At 40.2% G+C, this 19,175-nt stretch overlaps 2 protein-coding genes across 2 annotated transcripts; one reads left to right on the top strand and one right to left on the bottom strand.

The window, feature by feature from the left end:
• Positions 1–7,467: 7,467 nt before the first annotated feature.
• polr1d (RNA polymerase I and III subunit D) lies at positions 7,468–12,846 on the bottom strand. Its single transcript, XM_061079716.1, has 5 exons — positions 12,764–12,846; positions 12,092–12,189; positions 11,625–11,701; positions 9,412–9,494; positions 7,468–7,843 (listed from the first exon to the last, which is right to left on the bottom strand). The coding sequence occupies exons 1-5, from the start codon at positions 12,800–12,802 to the stop codon at positions 7,796–7,798; spliced, it is 345 nt and encodes a 114-aa protein (XP_060935699.1). The 5' UTR covers positions 12,803–12,846; the 3' UTR covers positions 7,468–7,795.
• A 711-nt stretch (positions 12,847–13,557) lies between these two features.
• On the top strand, positions 13,558–17,762 carry sybl1 (synaptobrevin-like 1). Its single transcript, XM_061079340.1, has 8 exons — positions 13,558–13,699; positions 14,009–14,186; positions 14,816–14,873; positions 15,275–15,412; positions 15,560–15,650; positions 15,997–16,064; positions 16,147–16,239; positions 16,742–17,762. Exons 2-8 carry the CDS (start codon positions 14,041–14,043, stop codon positions 16,805–16,807), a joined length of 660 nt encoding a protein of 219 aa, XP_060935323.1. The 5' UTR covers positions 13,558–13,699; positions 14,009–14,040; the 3' UTR covers positions 16,808–17,762.
• The last annotated feature ends 1,413 nt before the right edge of the window (positions 17,763–19,175 follow it).

Here is a 19,175-nt window from a genome sequence, read left to right as displayed (position 1 = left end):
GCTGCACATCACTGATCGGACTGTTCAGCTTTCCCATGTGTGTTTACACAAGTATCTAGCTCTGTTTTATTTATTCTTCCGGTCCATACGGTCTTCATGCCTCAGTGCAAATTCTTTTGAGGCAGCAAATTATCCAGTGGCAATCAAAGAATCAAGATAAAAACTGTCCACTTTCACGATTAAGTCAGTTTTTACCAGCAACTTTGCCAACAATCCCTCTTCTGTGTTGGGAAAAGCATAACAACCCTCTTTTCCTGCACATGACCATGTATTGATTCAGACTGTGAACGTAGAGAAGAGGAAGAAGGGTCTGCTATCAGTGTGTGTGAGAGAGAGAATGCGAGATAGAGAGAGCTAGAGGCAAGAAAGGGCTGGAGGAATGATTCCGCTGTACTCTGCTCTACAATGAAATGAGAACATTTCTCCCAAATTCAACAGATGCAGCTTTAAGACAAATCTGGGTTTGTTTATATACATTTTTTATGTCATCATGTCTTGTTAGTGATATGAGTCAGCTCATACACTTTAGCATAACCTTCGCATGGGCTCGGTCACCCTACCACCAGAATAAAGATCTTATTTAGCAGTTATCTTGGTTATCTCTGTCCATCTGCTTCTTGGAACTGAGCTTTGGAGCCTCATGTCTGGCTGTCTGAAGTAATACCAGGAAACACCTCATAGAAAGTTGTTAACATGTCGCCTTGCTGTCGGTGTGGGTCAAAGGCTGGACATGACTCGGGGCCCAAGGCCCAGGTCGGCCCGGGGGGCCCTTTCCAAAGGTGCAAAGGTCTGTGGTTGACCCAACACTGGGATTACGTTAGACAATTTATGGACAGAATTATATCACAGCGCTGACAGTAAAGTTCACATATGTGTAGAAAGCACATCTAACTTAAGTTGTCACCCTGTTGTTCTGTGGAAACACTTGACTGGTCAAATGTGCCAACCACACATGTGCCATGAACTGACTGTCAAAATGTCACCAACTGGTTAAAGTTGAGCAGAGTTGCAATAAAAAATAGATGTAAATAAAACATCAGTCATGATGATGGTGAGGCTAGGATGCAGTGTTTGTTTTTTTTCCCTCATAATGATTTTTTTTTTCATTTCAGAGTCAAAAAGGTACGAACTTTTAAAAAATGGCTTTAAACTAGCAAACACGCGTGGTAAAGTTAATAAGTTAAGAATATTTTCTGGCTTCAGCCGAAGCTGCTGTGACAGCTGAAGCAGCAGGAGGGGGTCAGGGAGGGAGAACTGTAGATAATGAAGACAGAGACGAAGAAGAGGAGGAGGAGGAGGACAGCAGCCAACATGTTGCTGGGAGAGAGCCAGAGAGTCTGACAGAAAACAGAGATACAGAGCTGTATAGAGGGTTCCCTTAGTTATTTGTCACAATGACAGTGTCATATTTGCAGTGGAGCACCTTGCAAAAGTTGTTTTAATTATTTAAATGTCTGTGATGGTATAAGACTGAAGTGTGTGTGAATGAAAGGCATGACTTGGAATACTTTGCCCTCTGTTGATTCCTACTGGATGACCTGATTTCCGTTCATGTCACAAATTAGATGTTTGATTGAGTTCTGCTGTCTCCTGGAAAGTGAAGCCGTTTCTTGGAACAAGGATGGGAATGTTATTTATTAGCGGTTATTTTATTTCTCCATTTTACCCCAGAGTCATTTATAAAGGTTGGATTCTGAGGTTCAGTGTTCATGTTATACAGAAAACTAATAAGGGATAGTGCAGACAACAACTTTGTTGTGGTTTTTCTCATAACAGCTCACAAACTGCGCATAACGGACTGCAGGCATAGCTGAAGATCATTCGAATGGAAAATTATTAAATTAAATGAAATTATCGAAGCTGGTATTTGAAAAAAGAGAGAAAAAAGGAAAGTTCTTTTATGTAATTCAGGTCAGAAGAATTCCCATTCAGACTGGTAAACACTCTGAAGTGTCACCGACACCCCTTCCCTGAGGTACTAACTTCTGAGCGCCATGACACAGAGACATTTTGAACAAAACCACATCTAGCGCGTCGCAACCCATTTCGTTACAGCAGTGATCCAGTTTCCCGCTGCTGCCGTAATGCTTGATTTTCTGAACACATAATGATTTGAGTGTTCCTGCCATGTTTGATGTGTTTCTAGACTTTTGAAGAGTTCTAGGAATCTCTGTCCTGCTGCCAGCCTCTTCCAATTTCATGTGTCTTGGCAAAAGTTGATAAAAAACATTTTAAACACTTAAACTGGCTGTTTAAGTCTTGTCTTCATTGCTGATACCAGGATACCTGTTACATGTCGGTGACTTGAATGAAAACAACACACTCTTTGTCTTACAAGTAAAATTTGATTCTTAAAAATGTTGATCTTTATTCACTTCAGTAAACTCAGAGGTTTTGCTGCTCTCGTCACACTCTTTCTGATATTAGATGATCTAATATCACCAGAAGTGACAGTGGATGTACTTGGTGGACTCTTCCAAATCAAGTTTCATCTATTGAAATCTCTGAGTTTTCACTTAGGTTGAGACGTTTTCCTATTTACATTTATAACTAAAACCAGTACATTTTTCAATATTTAAGTAACATTTTGACATTTTAGGAAACTGCTTCACAATTTATTTTTTTTTCCTCTCCTACAAAGAGTTACGTTCTTGTATCTAATCAATGATAAATGTACAGTTTACTTTCTTTACAAACTAAGCTAAACTCTTTTGGTTACAAAGAAACCTTAAATCTCTTTACAATATAATTTAACAGTAACACAATGTCTTGATTGAACAGGACGATGAGCTGACTTTCACCGTGCACTCTCTAAAATGATCATAAGTAGATAAGCTTTCCTTCTCTTTAGATTAACTTACAATCACAGTTTAACAACTGGGTCCTCCCTTTTCACTTTCTCCACAAGCACCAACAAAGATGTATTGTGTTTGAAATAAAAAATGTTATTTGTCTGACACACCGGATATAGAGCAGGAAAGCAGAGTGGCACAGGGGAAACGTGCTCGGCCCATATCCCAGATGTAGATGGATCAAAACCATCCGCTCTGAAAGGAGAACAAGGAATTAGTGCCAACTTAATATTACATGCCTGAGTAGATATTACCTCCCATAGTGCCAACGGTTTGTCAGAGGAGATTTGTGGCGTATTTTCCTTCACACTGGTCCGTCCCCAAGACGCAGCGCTGCATGAATATGAGACTGACAGAGGGATATGATTAACCACCTCATTATGTACACTTCTCTCCCTTCATTTCCCCTCTCTGTCTTCTTGGCTCTGTGAGTCCCACGCACCACATTCCTCTGCTAATGGGGACATTCTAGCTTCCACTTCTTTCGTCATTCGTAACCCATGGTTTCAAAGGACAGATGAAAGCAATTTGGTGTTTGAGAAACTCCACACTTTAGGTTTGGACATCCCTCAAACAGAGCTACATGAGTCGTACAATAATAAGGCAAGTAGAAAATTATAGGCTATTGATCTAATTGAGAAAAGAGCTCCACAGAAAAGAACTGGATCGGCTACACACAGAATTTAGACAAAATAAATAATTCACACATTTCTTGACAATGAATCAAGGAATGTGAATGGAAATTGACAGGTGAAAGAGCAAATTAAAGGAAATTTACTCAGGTGACATGTTTAATAAAAAAACAATTAGGGACAGGGATAAATATCTTACTTGAAAGCAAAGAACACATTTTATAAAAGCAAGGATCCTACAACAAACAAGATATGTAACAATCAGTTATAACTGTACAAAAACAATCTGATGCATACCTATGCCAAGGCCCAACAGTCCCTTTAAATTCAATCCAGCCTTATCTAAACCAACAAAACAATGCAGGAGATGAAACCGTAATCTCCGTTGCAGGAAATTAAACCACATCGAAATCCCCTCGATCAAAAATTTTATTTGGACCCACATCAAATAGCTCAAACTCATCGACATCAGCCCACTGAATACGCCTGATTGTTTTCATCAACATCCATGAATAAGTTCCTGTGACACTGGTAAAAATGTCACAATGAAGGTCCTATCTCGCAATACAGAAGAGAGTGGAAAAGAAAATCCCCAAATCCACCCCTTTGTCCGCATCCGACCCAAAATGTAATTATTACACCAAGTTATGTTGAAATCCGTTCAATAGTTTTTACTTAATCATGCTGACAAACTAACCAACGAACAAAACAAGCTTTCATTTTTGGGAATCTAGGGCTGAAGAAATTAAAAACCAGACCACATGGTTTTTCCACATGGAGAACTGAAAAATTGAGTTGACAGATCTACTGAGCCACATAATGATGCTCTAGGATAAAAATAAACTCAAATGTGGAGGTTATTGGCATCAATTACTGAACTAAGATTATAAGATCCACATTCTGGCAAAAACATTTGAAATACTCCTCCCACGGACAATAAGTCTTGATCTGAAAGATACAAGATAACCTTTGCTGAGCATGGGTTGTATCACTGAGCCCAAATATAGAAATAAATGGAGCCACATCAAACTGATTTGGAACAAAACAGGAGTGTTAGATATATCCATTACTGCAGCAAAGTTTATCGAAGCTTTTAATGAGGACATCATTCAGAATAATGTTGCTGGTATAAAAATTCTCTTTCTAGACAGATGACACTTTAAAGAAATAGGATGTATAGGAATGAACATCCCAATAGATTTGAGACATTTATAAGAAATTAAGGATAATTCATCTTATATTAAGTTTACATTATGACATTGAGTCATTCAATTCATAATTTGTTAAGAGTATTCCGTTAGTTCCAGACTCTTCCAGTTGAAATAACTGGAAACAAATAATTAAAATATGGGATAATTTGCTATGTGGTACAAGGAAAGATCAAGTTTTCGCCCAGTTGAGGATAATGTTTTGTTAATGTCCAATTCTGATCAAGTGAGAAGGAAATTAAAGAGAACATGTCCAGGGCAGCTTCAACTCAGGCAAAGTTAAATGATCAAATCTAATGTAAACAAGTCACAACAGGATCAACTAATGGTTAAATGCCCTCACTGTGTTTAATAAATAAGTTGCTCTCATAACCTTGACTTTGGATGTGAGAGAGATGGGATAATCACAGCCTCTCCCCACACTATGTATTTTAAACAAGAAACACTGAGCAATTTCCAGATGTTGAAAAGCTTAACATTCTTTTAAGTTTTCCAAACAGTTCTATGTTTAGAGTCAAAAGGTGAAACAACATATTGAAAAGTTTTATTCGAGCTTGTATGACAGATTTATATATTTCATATTATTCCAGGACTATATGTGGGAATTCAGGAGTTTAAAATAACACCTACATAAAATCAAAATGGGAAAGGAGACAGTTGCATTCCAGAGGAAGTAGTAACAAAATATTGTGAATTGCAGCAGTTTATAAGGCTCCAGCTCATGGAGAGCACTAAACTTGAGTATATTTTACTTCACATGCTCACTATGTGGCTCTCAGGAAACCAAAGGCCACCACCTGTTTTGGTCCAAATCCACTTTAATGGAAAACAGGAAGGTGAAAGTGATATGTGTTATCTTTATCAATGTTTGTTTTAAGATCTGTGATGAGGGGTTTTCCACCGAGACCGTAGTCATGAAGTGAACATTTGGGGGGGGGGGGGACCCAACTCTCACATCTCATTATTAATACACAAGATGAATTTTCAGGTATTTTGTTATTTAAGTCATCTTTTCTCCTCCCCTCCACTCTTTTTCTCTTCTCCTCCTCCCCTCCTCTTCTCCTCTCTTCTCCCCTCCCTCATGCACGGACAAATCCACAAGCAACAACCTGTCAACAGCGATAGTTAAATGTACACAGTGTTTGTCTTTGTTTTGGATTGTTGCAAAAGACAAACATTTTGTATAAAGCAAGCATTTTTATCCACGCCCATGTTGATAAGAGTTTTAAAAACTTAAAGATAAAAAAATTGCGATTAAATATTTGAATCGATTGACAAATTGACAAATGTACTACCTTTCAAAAGTTTGGGGTCACCCAGACAACTTTGTGTTTTCCATGAAAACTCACTCTTTTATTTATCAAATGAGTTGCAAAATGAATAGAAAATATAGTCTCGACAAGGTTAGAAATAATGATTGAAATATTAATTTTGGTCTTCAAACTTTGCTTTTGTCAAAGAATGCTCCATTTGCAGCAATTTCAGCATTGCAGACCTTTAGCATTCTAGCTGTTCATTTGTTGAGGTAATCTGTAGAAATTTCACCCCATGCTTCCTGAAGCACCTCCCACAAGTTGGATTGGCTTGATGGGCACTTCTTGGGTACCATACGGTCCAGCTGCTCCCACAACAGCTCAATGGGGTTGAGATCTGGTGACTGCGCTGGCCACTCCATTACAGACAGCAGACCAGCTGCCTGCTTCTTCCCTAAATAGTTCTTGCATATTCTGGAGGTGTGCTTTGGGTCATTGTCCTGTTGTAGGAGGAAATTGGCTCCAATCAAGCGCTGTTTACAGGGTATGGCATGGCGCTGCATAAAGGAGTGATAGCATTCCTTATTTAAAATCCCTTTAACCTAGTACAAATCTCCCACTTTACCAGCACCAAAGCAGCCCCAGACCATCACATTACCTCCACCATGCTTGACAGATGGTGTCAGGCAGTCTTCCAGCTTCTTTTCAGCTATACTGCGTCTCACAAATGTTCTTCTGTGTGATCCAAACACCTCAAACTTTGATTCGTCTGTCCATGACACTTTTTTCCAATCTTCCTCTGTCCAATGTCTGTGTTCTTTTGCCTTGACTCATTTTCACTGTTCTCAAAAAACATCAGAATATCACCGGCACCCTTTCTCTTTGACATGACACTCACTTAAATCCTTGATAAAAACAACAATAATAATATTTTAACTTATTGGTTGGTTGGTACTTACTTACTTTCGACTCATCCCAGCTATACTGACCTGATCAGAAGTCTCAACGCTGGGGCTCATCCTGCTGCTGGAAGAACTGTGACTAGCATATTGTTTTGGTCTTCAATACATTTTGCCTTAAGATTGAAACAGAATTGGGTACGATAACCATTACAGAGATTTCTTTTAATCAGGATTAACATTTTATTTGAGCTTCTACATTCAACATCTAAATATGAACATAAATATATTAGGAATATTGGGTTTAGCTGGTGGAAAAACCATGTTATAATGGAGAAGGCTTATGGCAGAAACCTAATTTTTAAGGACCCTTTATTTGGCCCTTGCACAACCAATCATTTTATCTGGACTGAATGAAATGATTGGCTAGCGTTCCTGTTCAGGAGGGGGTGAGACGCATTGGCCATATATTTTCCAGGATTACAAACCCTAGCTTTGTATGAGAAACCACCCCCTGGATGAGTGTGGGAAGAAATCTTACTAAATATGATTGGGTTAACTGCTGAAATTCAACCCTAAATTATAAAAAAATTGTTTTAAGAAAATAAATATTATAGCATGGGTCAAATGGCTGAGTAATTTTATTGGTGTCGTAAAATTGTTCCATGAAATCCCACAAAGATTTTGCTGACTCAGTTTAATGTTTCTGTCACTAATAATTACAACAACTCATGTAAGATAAACACAAGAACACAAATTTATTATACATCAAAATCATTCGAGGTAATTAAAAAAGAATACTGTACAACTATTTGAATGAGTTCAATAGGTGGAAGAACGTGTCATACCATCCTGTAGCTGGTAAACAAAACATAAAAGGGGAAATATCAAAGTAAGTCATTTTTTTTTACAGTTCGGTAGAGCTCCACAGTCGCACATACGTGATCCTCTTCATTCCATGGGTGGCTCCTCCCTCTCTTTGAACTCATTAACTCTCCCCTGGAACAAAATAAAAGAACATGTCGTAAGAGTTGGAGCTGAAACAACACGGAGGATGTTACATAACCTCTTACAATCTCCTTTCACAAAGGGACCAGTTTATAAAAGCAGCCATATGAGCCAGGGTTTCTTACTGTATCCCACATGAAAATAATATTATTCCATATGTGAAAATTAAAGTTCACATCTTGCTCGTCTTCCACTGCAGGGAGGTCAGAGCCCGGGTCATATTCTGTATGGGGAGCCCTGTGATGGGCACAGAAAATGAGCCTTCAGCTGCTGACTAAAGTATTCCATATACTGTGAAACATCAATGGTCATCCAGTCAACGCACTGTATGATCTGTAAAGGGGTCAAAGCTGAGCAGCTGCAGCTTCTTAAATGAAAATTATACATCAAACTGATACATATATATATAATAATTGGTACTTAAGTTTTTCTTTTTGAACTGAAACTGGCCGACAAATCATTATAAATGCAGTACATGTGTGAACCGACCCAAATGCGTCCTTGGTGCATACTGAGGTCTGATCACTCAGACTGGAATGTATGCGACCATATTCTTTCGCTGTGTGAACACAAATGTGTCCTGGGCCTACTCAGCTGACATCCTCTTATCTCTACAAACAGATTCTACATGTGAATTTCCAGAATCTGTAAGCAAGGAATAACGTTTTCATGCTGTGAGTCGTCTGGTTTCTGATTCTAGCTGATTAGGTTTGAGCAGGCTTTGGTCACTCACAGCAGTTCACGTGGAGAGCAAAAGAGACAGAACACATGGACCGAAATGCATCGGCTATCTTTTTATTTTTATCATTCATATGCAGATAGCTGTTGATAGAGATGAGCCAAAATGTCATCTGGACCTAAAAAGCCTACAAAACATTTTGCCATTTGTGGGAAACTTCCAACTGGTGTGATAAAAGAAGCTTGGAAGCCCCAAAATATTGGCTTTTGCCTCCAGAGGCAAATTCATTGTCAAATGATAGCTGATGGGTTCCAAGATTGAAGTCCTCTGACCCACTACAGTTTTACAATAACTCAAAAGTATATTTACTAGGGCTGTCAAAATGAATGCGTTAACGCGGGATGATTCATTTGTGGAATTAACGCGTTAATGCATATGCGCAGAATTCCCACTGTGTGACTCATAGAGGTATGCATCTTCACTAGCCTCATGATTTGTGTTTTAAAAACTGTTACTGTTATTACAAGTGTGCTGTATTTACAAAATGCAGTTTTAAATTCAAAAGACAGACTACAACAGTCAGTCTAGACAGTGGTCAGTGCTCTCCACATTGATTTGACTTTCAATCAGTTTAGACTCGTGTGCTGCACCTTTAGGCTTTGCTGTATCAGGATGGCACAGGTGGCATATGTGATTAGTGGCATATTGAGCGGGGAACTGAGATCCGATCACAAGTTGTCATAGGAGACACATTCGGGATGAATTTCAATGGTGTAGCCTGACAAACTAAGAGCTGAACACTTGTGATTGGATCTCTCAGGATGGATGTTAATAGCAGGTCTGAACAGGGTCATTGTTCCACATGGACACACAAGCTTACCTGGAAGGTGTTGAGAACATGCTGACAAACGTCATTGAGCTCATTCAGACCTCTCCGCAGAGGCTCTGTGGCTGCAGTGCCCCCTGAAACACACAGCAGATTCCTCATAATAACACCACCACCATTAATTAAAGTACAAAATTAAGCAAGACATATTTTATCATCACTATGTCAACTAGTTATTTTATTTATTTGCAAAAATGAATGAAATGAATGAAGTTTAACGACTTCCAAGCGTGTGCCTGTTTTCACTGCGGTCATGGTGGGGAACGATAATTAGCAATCAGTGGAGCACAAACCTTCCCGAAGGCCAATTCTACACGTCTGTGTATAAAAGGAAAAAGGAAGAACAAGATAATCATCTGCACCAAATTGTACAAACTCACAAATCTCAACATCATAAATGTCTGATTATTTTAACATCAAGATCCATAAATTACTTTCTAGCAGTGTGGAGCAATTCTGTGTGCCATGAATCACATTTTGAGAGGATGTCCCAAAGCGCTGCAGGGAAAAGGTCCACACAGGCGGAGGAACAACTAGGTCCTCATAGATGATGCCTAATGGGCGGACCTGCAGAGGATCAAGGCCAACAAACACCAGGATCACAACTCAAAGCCGTCAGGAAACCATCTGACTTGGAGATGAAGGTGGATTTGAGGAGGAGACTTGCGATTCTCGAACACGTGGCAGTAAACTTATGTTGACCACACATGGTTCTTCTATACAGGTCCACAAAACCATCATACTAGTTGTCAAAGTGCCATAGGACTATCCACCTATTGAAGAAAGCCAAACAGACCCTTGTCGAAGGAGTAAATTCTACAATACTCCCCATTGAAACTGTTACACCTTTCCAACAACATCATTTGTGATATTTAAGTGTTGGAACACCAACAACTGAAGAAAGGCGAGATAGTCATGGAAGCTGAGATCAGCTCAAGAAGCCTTAGGAAACAAGAGACCACAGTTGGAATCCTTCTGCAAGTGAAGGTCAATTAAAGCTGCTTTCAGACATGCACCCAAGTTCTGACATTTTTCTGAAATTTTCCAGTGGGTGACTGTATGTGAGAATGCAAATATCTGATTCAGTTGCTCCAGATAGTTTCAGGAGCTCTTCCTGCCAGTCGCCCTAGTTGCATGTCAAAGCAAGGTCATGTGAGAAAACAGAAGGAGAATTTCTGGAAAAGTCACAGTTAGCAAATTGGTGAGTTTATGACATTTCTAACATGCAACAGACACAAAACTGGAGAAATAAAAATATGTCAGGATGAAAAAGAGGAGCCATAAATGTAGAAGACGCCAAAATGTATACATCATGTCCTGACTGCTGCATGCTCTACCCAGGCACCAACCCTCACAAAAAGGTCGAGACATTTTCCTGTTGTTGTGTCTGACCCAAACAATAACTTGACACCAGAAAATGTCCAGACATTTTCCAGATTTCATGTCTGAAAACAGCTTATGTCATGGAAGCCATGCAGGCGGAGGGGCGAAATGCTTGTGACCTTCTGGACATACGGAAAGGTCTCCAACAGAGTGAATGCTCTGCACAGCTACCAACATGGGACAGCCTCAAGCGGAGGACATGAAACAACATCCCTTACACCCAGCCCGGGCCCCACTGCCTGCGTGAGCGGCTCTTGACGCCTGTCTGCTGCATGCAGCGGTGGTCTGTTGTCCACAGCGTGAGGTTTCTGGTGTGATGAACAGACTCAGGTAATAGCACAACTTCCTTGGTGGAAGTAATTACAGCTGAAAATGTCAACGCACATTAGGAGCTTGGGTTTTTCCTTGTGCCTTAAAGGTAATTGTGTCTTGCTGTGATGAAACAGTTAGGAATGATCCTCCAGGCATGCTGGAACTTAGTTCAACAACAACAAACAAGTTGTCTTCTCCGTCCTGCAGACTCCTTTCATGTGATGCGGCTGCTGCTTTCTGTTGGCACTTTGTTGTTTTCTAACAAAGCAAGTGGTTATAGTCCTCAGTGGACGAGAGCAACAGGGTACATGTGCATGCGTGTCCCAAACAGGCCTTTTTCTGTGCCGCTCATTGAATAAAGTGAATGCACCAGACTCTAATTAACAAGTTTAAGTGTTTGCAAGACGGTCCAGAAATAATAATTCTCAAGCTGTCGGACACACACAAATTGCACGCATGAACAAGCCTGGTTTGTTGGATGAAGTGACGGCAGTGGGAATGGCTTCTCTCACCTCGGGTCTGAATCCGAAAGTTGATCTTGCTCTCAGAGGGGTGGGTGATGGTGTAGCCGCAAAAGTCCACATCCACACTAATGAAAAACAGGAAGGTGAAAGTGAGATTTGTTATCATTATCGATGTTTGGCTTAAAATGGGTGGAGGCATCATTTTTCCAGCATCAATTAATCTCAGGTGACCTCTCACTGACAGAACAAACACAGAGAGAGAGCGAGAGAGCGAGCGTGGAGGAATCACAAACACACTTATGAGTCCGTTTTTGATGTGATTATCTTGAAAGGTCGGAATCAGTTTCAAGGAGGGGAAACATTCCAGCAAATGGAAAAATCAGTCACAGTCTTTGGGCTTCAAATGTGATACATGCGACATAGGGAGGTGGTGCAAATGTTTTTGATGGAGAAAAAGAGATCGAATGTGATGACTGTGACAAGAAAAGCAACGGTTTGTTAAAACACTGACTAACCTTTTCATGATCATGTATCTTAGGGAGTTGCCGAGTGTATGGTCTTCCTCGTGCAGCACAAACGTCACACAGCCCTCATCAGCCCCATCAGCTTGGACCTAGAAACACAAAATAATATTGATTAAAACATCACACATCCAACTCTGAACAGGTGAAAACACAAACACACACCATCCTTAGGAATTAGGAGAATTAGTCACACTGAGAGGAAACTATTAGGCAATGACAATAAATTAAACACGTATCTGACAGATTCACAGTGACAAGAGTCAGTTTAGCAGATTGACTAAATGCTGACAAACAGAGGCAAGGCTTGAGCAGGACTGCCCCCTAGTGGTCAAACACGGAGTCTGCTATAGACTGAGAAGAAAGCAGATGTTTGGTAGATAGACTGATTCACTTAACAGATCAATTATAGCTCTACATAACACCACTCATCAGACGTGTTCATAGATCAGCTTGTATTTTGGATAAGAGGTTTCTTTTTGTTTAAACTTTAGTTCAGGCGGAATCCAAGTCTTCTCATGGTGTAGCTCCCCACGTGACGATTATGAACGTGGTCAATACGCTGCTTTAGCCTTACATTTTTTACAGACCGTGTTAAACAACAACAATACAATGTTAGCTGTAAACATTATTCGCATTAATACATAAAGGATTTTCGCGTGTTACCATCTCCAGCACCGGTTTCTTTTCGCCTTCTGCAGCCATGCTTTCACATCCCCACTCAGCCCGTCAACACTAAGCAGGCGAGTATTCACCCAGATCGCTGCCTGATAGGCAAGAGGAGGAGCAACGTGAGTTTGTACCTTTGCCAACAAAGGGTTTCTGTTCGTTAATATTGTTCTAAACGTGTTAGAGTTATGTCAGTAAACAAAAAATATTTATTAGAACATTAGCATGAGATGCACAGTAGTCATTGATAGAAGTCAATAGTTTTTAGATTTTAGATATGTGGAAAACCTGATGAAAGTCTATTCTGCGTCAGTTTTGTGTAAGAAAAAAAGTTAATCTCGATGAGGGTTTTGGCTGACTTGACAACAATTGCTTGTCTATTTATTGATCTGAGTGTAAAAGATGAAGATGATCCTGGCGTAAGCAACATTGACAGGTAGAGCAGCTATTTGATGCAAACATACAACAAACTATCCAACATATATTTTTATATAAAATAAAACATTTATTATACTAATTTCTTCCCCAGAGATGTGAATTGTGAAGTAATGTATAAACGCCTATTTATCAACTGTAAACTCAACAGTAGAGTGATGTTCGCCTGTCAGACAAAAGCCAGGGCTGAAGTACCTTCGTGTCGCCATACACGAACGTCAGTATGAAAACATGTGACGTCAACACTACCTAACAGGAAGTAGAATAACTTGTATTTCTGGAGGTGAAGCGAGCATAATAGAGTGAGACGGGTAAGGGAGGTGGTACGAACTACATTACCCAGCAGCAGAGTGATTAGCTTCCGGTGTGGACGTCTGAGCGATATTGCCAAGCAGAAGTCACTCGGAAGGCATTAGCTAGCTCGCTAGCAGCTGAACCGTCTTTAGATGTCGGAATTCGCGCTAAATGAGCGGCTTTGAACAGCGTTGACCCATCGAGGTATCGAATTTATTATTACACGTCACTACTAACTGCGTTAGCTTCCTGTACACCAACGTCACGTGTTGCTGTGTTAAACACTAATCTACCGTATTTATTTACATTGCTCAACAACATCATTAGCTAGCTAGCTATTTTTCCTGCCACCGTTAATCTATCTTTCGTTTTCGTTTCTCGTGACTGTTTGCTGGCTAAGGGACCATGTAGACAATATTGATTTTGTGGATACTAGTCACTGAGTTTTTCATAAATGTCTGTGTTTATCTGCTCCTTCCTGCTGGCTAACATTTAACATCTAACTCCTATCAGTGAGTATTGGAGCTGAAATCCCAGCTGTTGCCATGGCAATCCTGTTTGCTGTGGTGGCTCGTGGAACCACCATCCTGGCCAAGAATGCATGGTGTGGTGGGAACTTCCTGGAGGTGACTGAGCAGATCTTAGCCAAAATCCCCTCCGAGAATAACAAGCTGACTTACAGCCACGGCAGGTAAGACGAGTACACACAAGTCCATACGCACACATTACACAACAGTCATGTGACGAAGGACAATGCTGGTCTGATCCCATATGTGTACAGTTGCATAAAGTGCAGCACGTATACAGTCACATATTTACGAAACCCATTTTAAATTCAGATGACTGGAGAAGGTGATGAGTGGTTGGTTATACAGTGAACATAAACACATCGCTGATAACCTAACCAATCTGTCCATGGAACAGTAATGTCCAAAAGTTGCAAATATTTTCTACGTGGACTGTGGTATAATAACACAAGTGATGAGCCAAATCACTAAAAAAGAAATCACAGAAAGGTCAAAGAAGTTCAGCCATGGCATGTGATGCCACTTTACTGTTAACATAGTGAAGTGGCATCACATGCCTAAAGGATACAGTTCAGTGTGTCCTTATTCAAATAACTTGGCAGCATATAGAGTACAATACCCGTGCCATTTAGATTTGCAGCCTCTTTACTGCTGTTTACTCCTGGTTTATGATCCCGGAGACATTTTATAGTGCATATAAATTATGGTGCCTGTAAAACAGATTAAAATTCAACTGTTTGCTTTCAATCGAATATATGTCATGTTGACTTTTTTTTCCTTTTTCCTTTCGTAGCTATCTCTTTCATTACATCTGCCATGACAGAATCATATACCTGTGTATCACTGATGATGTAAGTATACAATTGGAAAAAAGGCCATTTGTAAATGATCAAGGTCCCTTGAAATGACAGAAATGGGCAGGATTTAATCAAGAAATTCTATTTATAATTTAGATGTGAATATATGCTCTAGCCACTTTGAGAAATAACAAGTATACAACTTTACAGCAATAAAATCAGTGTCACTGCTGTCAGGACCTGCAGATTATATGACAAGAGGCCAAATAGTTATTTTATTTCATCCTGAATAGGCTAATCTTATTTTTCTTGTATTCAAATATTTGGCCTTAAACAAAAGTTACTTCAGCAGTCCACTCAGATACATTGTCGACAAAAGTCAATGTTTATTTCACTAGATCGTTAGATAAGTGTGTGTTCCTGAAGTATTTATATTTCTTTCTTTTTTGTCAAAGGACTTTGAGAGATCACGTGCATTCAGCTTCCTCAGTGAAGTCAAGAAGCGTTTCCAGACCACATACGGGTCTCGGGCACAAACAGCGCTGCCGTACGCCATGAACAGCGAGTTCTCCTCAGCGATGGCAGCTCAGATGGTGAGTATGACGAGAGTCAGCATATGAAGCTCTGTGACTTCTGCTCTTCTGTAGTCTATAATTAATATAATACGTATACATTTTCATTAAGTACACTTTTCATTTTCTTATCTTCCTCAACTTCTCTCCGTTTTTATTTCTCTGTAGAAACACCACTCAGACCCACGCGGATCAGATCGTCTCACTGAGAGTCAGTTGCAAGTGGATGACCTGAAAGGCATTATGGTCCGCAACATAGGTCAGCACGGGTGTCTTCATACACAGATGCCAAATTTGAATTGAGTTATAAGATGATATCAGAATTACTTGTCTAATGTGATTATTTAACTGAATCAGAAAAAGGTTGTTATTTAGACTGAAACTCCACTGGATGCACGTGATGTGGAAGATTCATTGACCTCTTCATCATGGCCATCATGCTCAAAGCTAATGTTATGGTTATAATAAAAAAAAATATTACAATATTTTAATACACATTGTAGGACCACTGTCATTGTGGTGTCCACACCACACCTTGACACAAATTTAACTACGCTGGACCTTTTGTGCATCCCAAATGAAGCTGACTCTCTGTCTCTTTACAGACTTGGTAGCCCAGAGAGGAGAGAGGCTGGAGTTGCTGATTGACAAGACAGAAAATCTGGTTGATTCAGTGAGTTTAGATTCCACGGTTTAGTCCTATTTGATACATTTCATTTGGCACTAATGTTATTTTTCTCTCCGTCCTCTTTCAGTCGGTCACATTTAAGACGACGAGTCGCAACCTTGCACGAGCCATGTGTATGAAGAACCTCAAGCTGACTCTGCTCATTGTGCTGGTGAGCCTGGTGAGTACAAACAGTAATGATAATTGGTAAGAAGGTAATTTGCTAGAAGGCAGTGTAATTGTTTATCTAAGGGGGGTGGTTTATTGATTAAGCGCCTTCGTGTTGAGAAAATGCACAAAAGTGGAAACAGTGCTTATTTTTTTCATTACCTTAAAAAGTAAAACCAGATTAGCTGCTACTGTTTTCATTTTCAGATATGATGAACATAAGGCTCCTGTAAAACCCCTGGAATTTACTTCAGATAATTGTTTGACTGAAAACTCAGCATGAATTGTTCTCTCCTAAAGGCGAGTTCACAATACACGACTTTCAGAGACCTTTGAAGAGCGCACACAGTGATTAGCCACTGCCAATCGAGCACCGAGCAGTGGCTTTTGTCTGGGTTTTTCAAAATTTGACGATTAGCGACTGCCAATCTGGCAACTTGCAGTGTCAACAAGGCACTATGTGATCAATCAGACAGTTGTGCAGGAAGTGAACTTTGTCCTTGTGCTCTTTTCAGGTTGTCCTTTACGTTATTGTCTCTGCTGCCTGTGGAGGCCTCCGCTGGCAGACGTGTGTCAAATGAGAGGAGAGTAGGGACAAAAAAAAGAGGGAGATAGAGGAGAAAAAAAGGACGAGGAGGGGAAAGCGCCGGTTCAACTCTGCCTGCTAATGGACACAAAAGGAAACACAGCTTTCCTTGCTTTACCCCTTAAGCGTCATCATCCCTGGGAGACACATGCTGCTGCTCCTCCTCCTGCATCTTTCCTTCCCCCCCTTTGATAGTGTGCACATTGACTCACCTGCTGGAGAGGGAGTCCCACCTCTTACCCACACGCCTGGACAGCAGCCATGTGGCCTCAAACTGATGTGGAACAATAATCTTGTCTTATTCTAGTCTGGTATGCTCATCCTGTCTTATGCACTTAGTGGCCTCATGTATCAGTCTGTGATACTGTCCTGCACCGATCTATGTCCTTTAATCCATTGAGACTAATGCCAGAATCACAACAAACAACAAAGATAGCAGAGATTACTTGGTTATTTTTCTTCGTTTAATTTGATGACAATGAGAGATGTGGGAAGTGAAAGTAGCAAGTTACATTACTGTGTCTGGTCATATAACTGAAAACTATTTTTTGTTTGATTCACAAAACTGATGCAGTATACAGAGATCCTGATTAACATGTTTTAAGTACCAAGCACAGTATCTTCTAAATGGCTGTACAAAACCAGATATGATCATACAAATAAACATTGTACATTTGATTCACATTACTGATTCTAAGACCTGAGGGTTCAGTCAAGACCGAGTTACTGAGAAAGTTGGTTCCTTTTTCCCACCCATGGATTTGAGGCTTGATTTGCCTTTTTACGTTTTACTAGGATTCTCAGTGTGCCCATATGTTCTTTCTGTTAACACAATGCACTTTTTACATTGTACATAGATTTGCTTCCTGGCATCATATGGTTTATATAATCATGTAATTATTTAATTATTGTAAATTCAGATTTGAAATAATAAACTCTGATGATATCAACTTGTCGATCTGTACAGATAGAAGGCTAAATGTATGGCTTTTATTTCCACTTGAGCTAACAATCTTTTGTTATATATACATCCGCCAAGGAGGTTGTGTTTACATCTGCATTTGTTTTTGTTAATCATTGACACACTTTTCCATTATGTTACAAACTGACTCTTCAAAATCAATGTTGTAAATACCCTTATCTTTCTGTTCTCAGTTACACGCAGCATCTATTGCACATCTGTCTGTCCTGAGAGAGGGATCGCTCACATGTGGCTCTCTCCTGTTTTCTACGTTTTTCTTCACCTGTTACATTTTTTGGTAGTTTCTTCTTACTCTTGATGAGGGTTAAGAACAAAGCATGTAACACATTGTCAAGCCCTATGAGACAAATTGTGATCTGTGCATATGGGCTATACAAATATAATTTGATTGATTGATTGTTAGTGCCAGATCAGGGGATGCATTCAGGGAAAACAAGTTTGCATACGTTTTTCAAACTTTTAACGTCGCAATATAACTTTTTTTTAATTTGTAATTGTGTTTTTTTTTTTTACATTTTCGTTGATTCCCCCAAATATGAATCCATGGTTCTTGATGAAAACAGTTTAGGGGACTGATCTCTGAGTGGGTGCAACCATGTGCAGATCCACATCCAGTGATTTAAGATGTGGTGTTACCAGAGGCCTATTTGGTCTGGGCGGAGGTTTACTCTCACTCCAGTAGTGACTGAACCCGATGTGTGTGTGTACAGTGGGATCAGTGCGCTGTTTGATTGACAGCTGACCGCTGGGCTGAGGGTGCTGTGGGAGAAAAGGTGACACAGGTGAAGGTGTTTGCTCATCACCCCCCGAGCAGCGGCGCGCTCCCGCCAGTGCTGCGCGCTCCCGTCACAGGTAAACTTGATGGAGTTTTAATGGAGAACTGTGCTGAGTCACTAAAGTGTGTCTGGAAGCGACGTCCGGCGGTAAGACCATGTACACGTTCACCCCCCCACACCAGTTTCCTGTTTACTTGACGTCACAAATGAACCCCAACATAAGCTAATTGCTACATTTTGTCAACGGCTATTTGCTGTCCTCCATCTTTGTTGCTCGACCGTTGAAAGTCACACAGGTATGTTGGGAATGTTTGTGTTACCACTGTGTATGAAGCCATATTTAGGAATAACTGGGAGCTAACACAGGGAGGTTTTAACATAACACTAGCAAATCTATTGTGCTGTAAAGTTGTTGTGTGGTCTGCTTGCGTCTAAAACCATTTATGGGCTCATCTATGGAGGAGTATTTTCATAGCTATTTGTAGCTGTACACTACGTTTACTCCAGATCTAAGTATAGAGCAAACTGGACTGGAGGAGGCCTCACTGGGATTATCTATCACACTCCTGGACGTGTCAGTTGTTTACCAAGTGTCTGCATCACTG

The sequence above is a fragment of the Limanda limanda genome, chromosome 10 (genome assembly GCF_963576545.1).
Source record: "Limanda limanda chromosome 10, fLimLim1.1, whole genome shotgun sequence".
NCBI lineage: Eukaryota > Metazoa > Chordata > Actinopteri > Pleuronectiformes > Pleuronectidae > Limanda > Limanda limanda.
The sequence above is the reverse complement of the archived record's forward strand: the minus strand, read 5'-3'. Positions and strand labels throughout refer to the sequence as shown.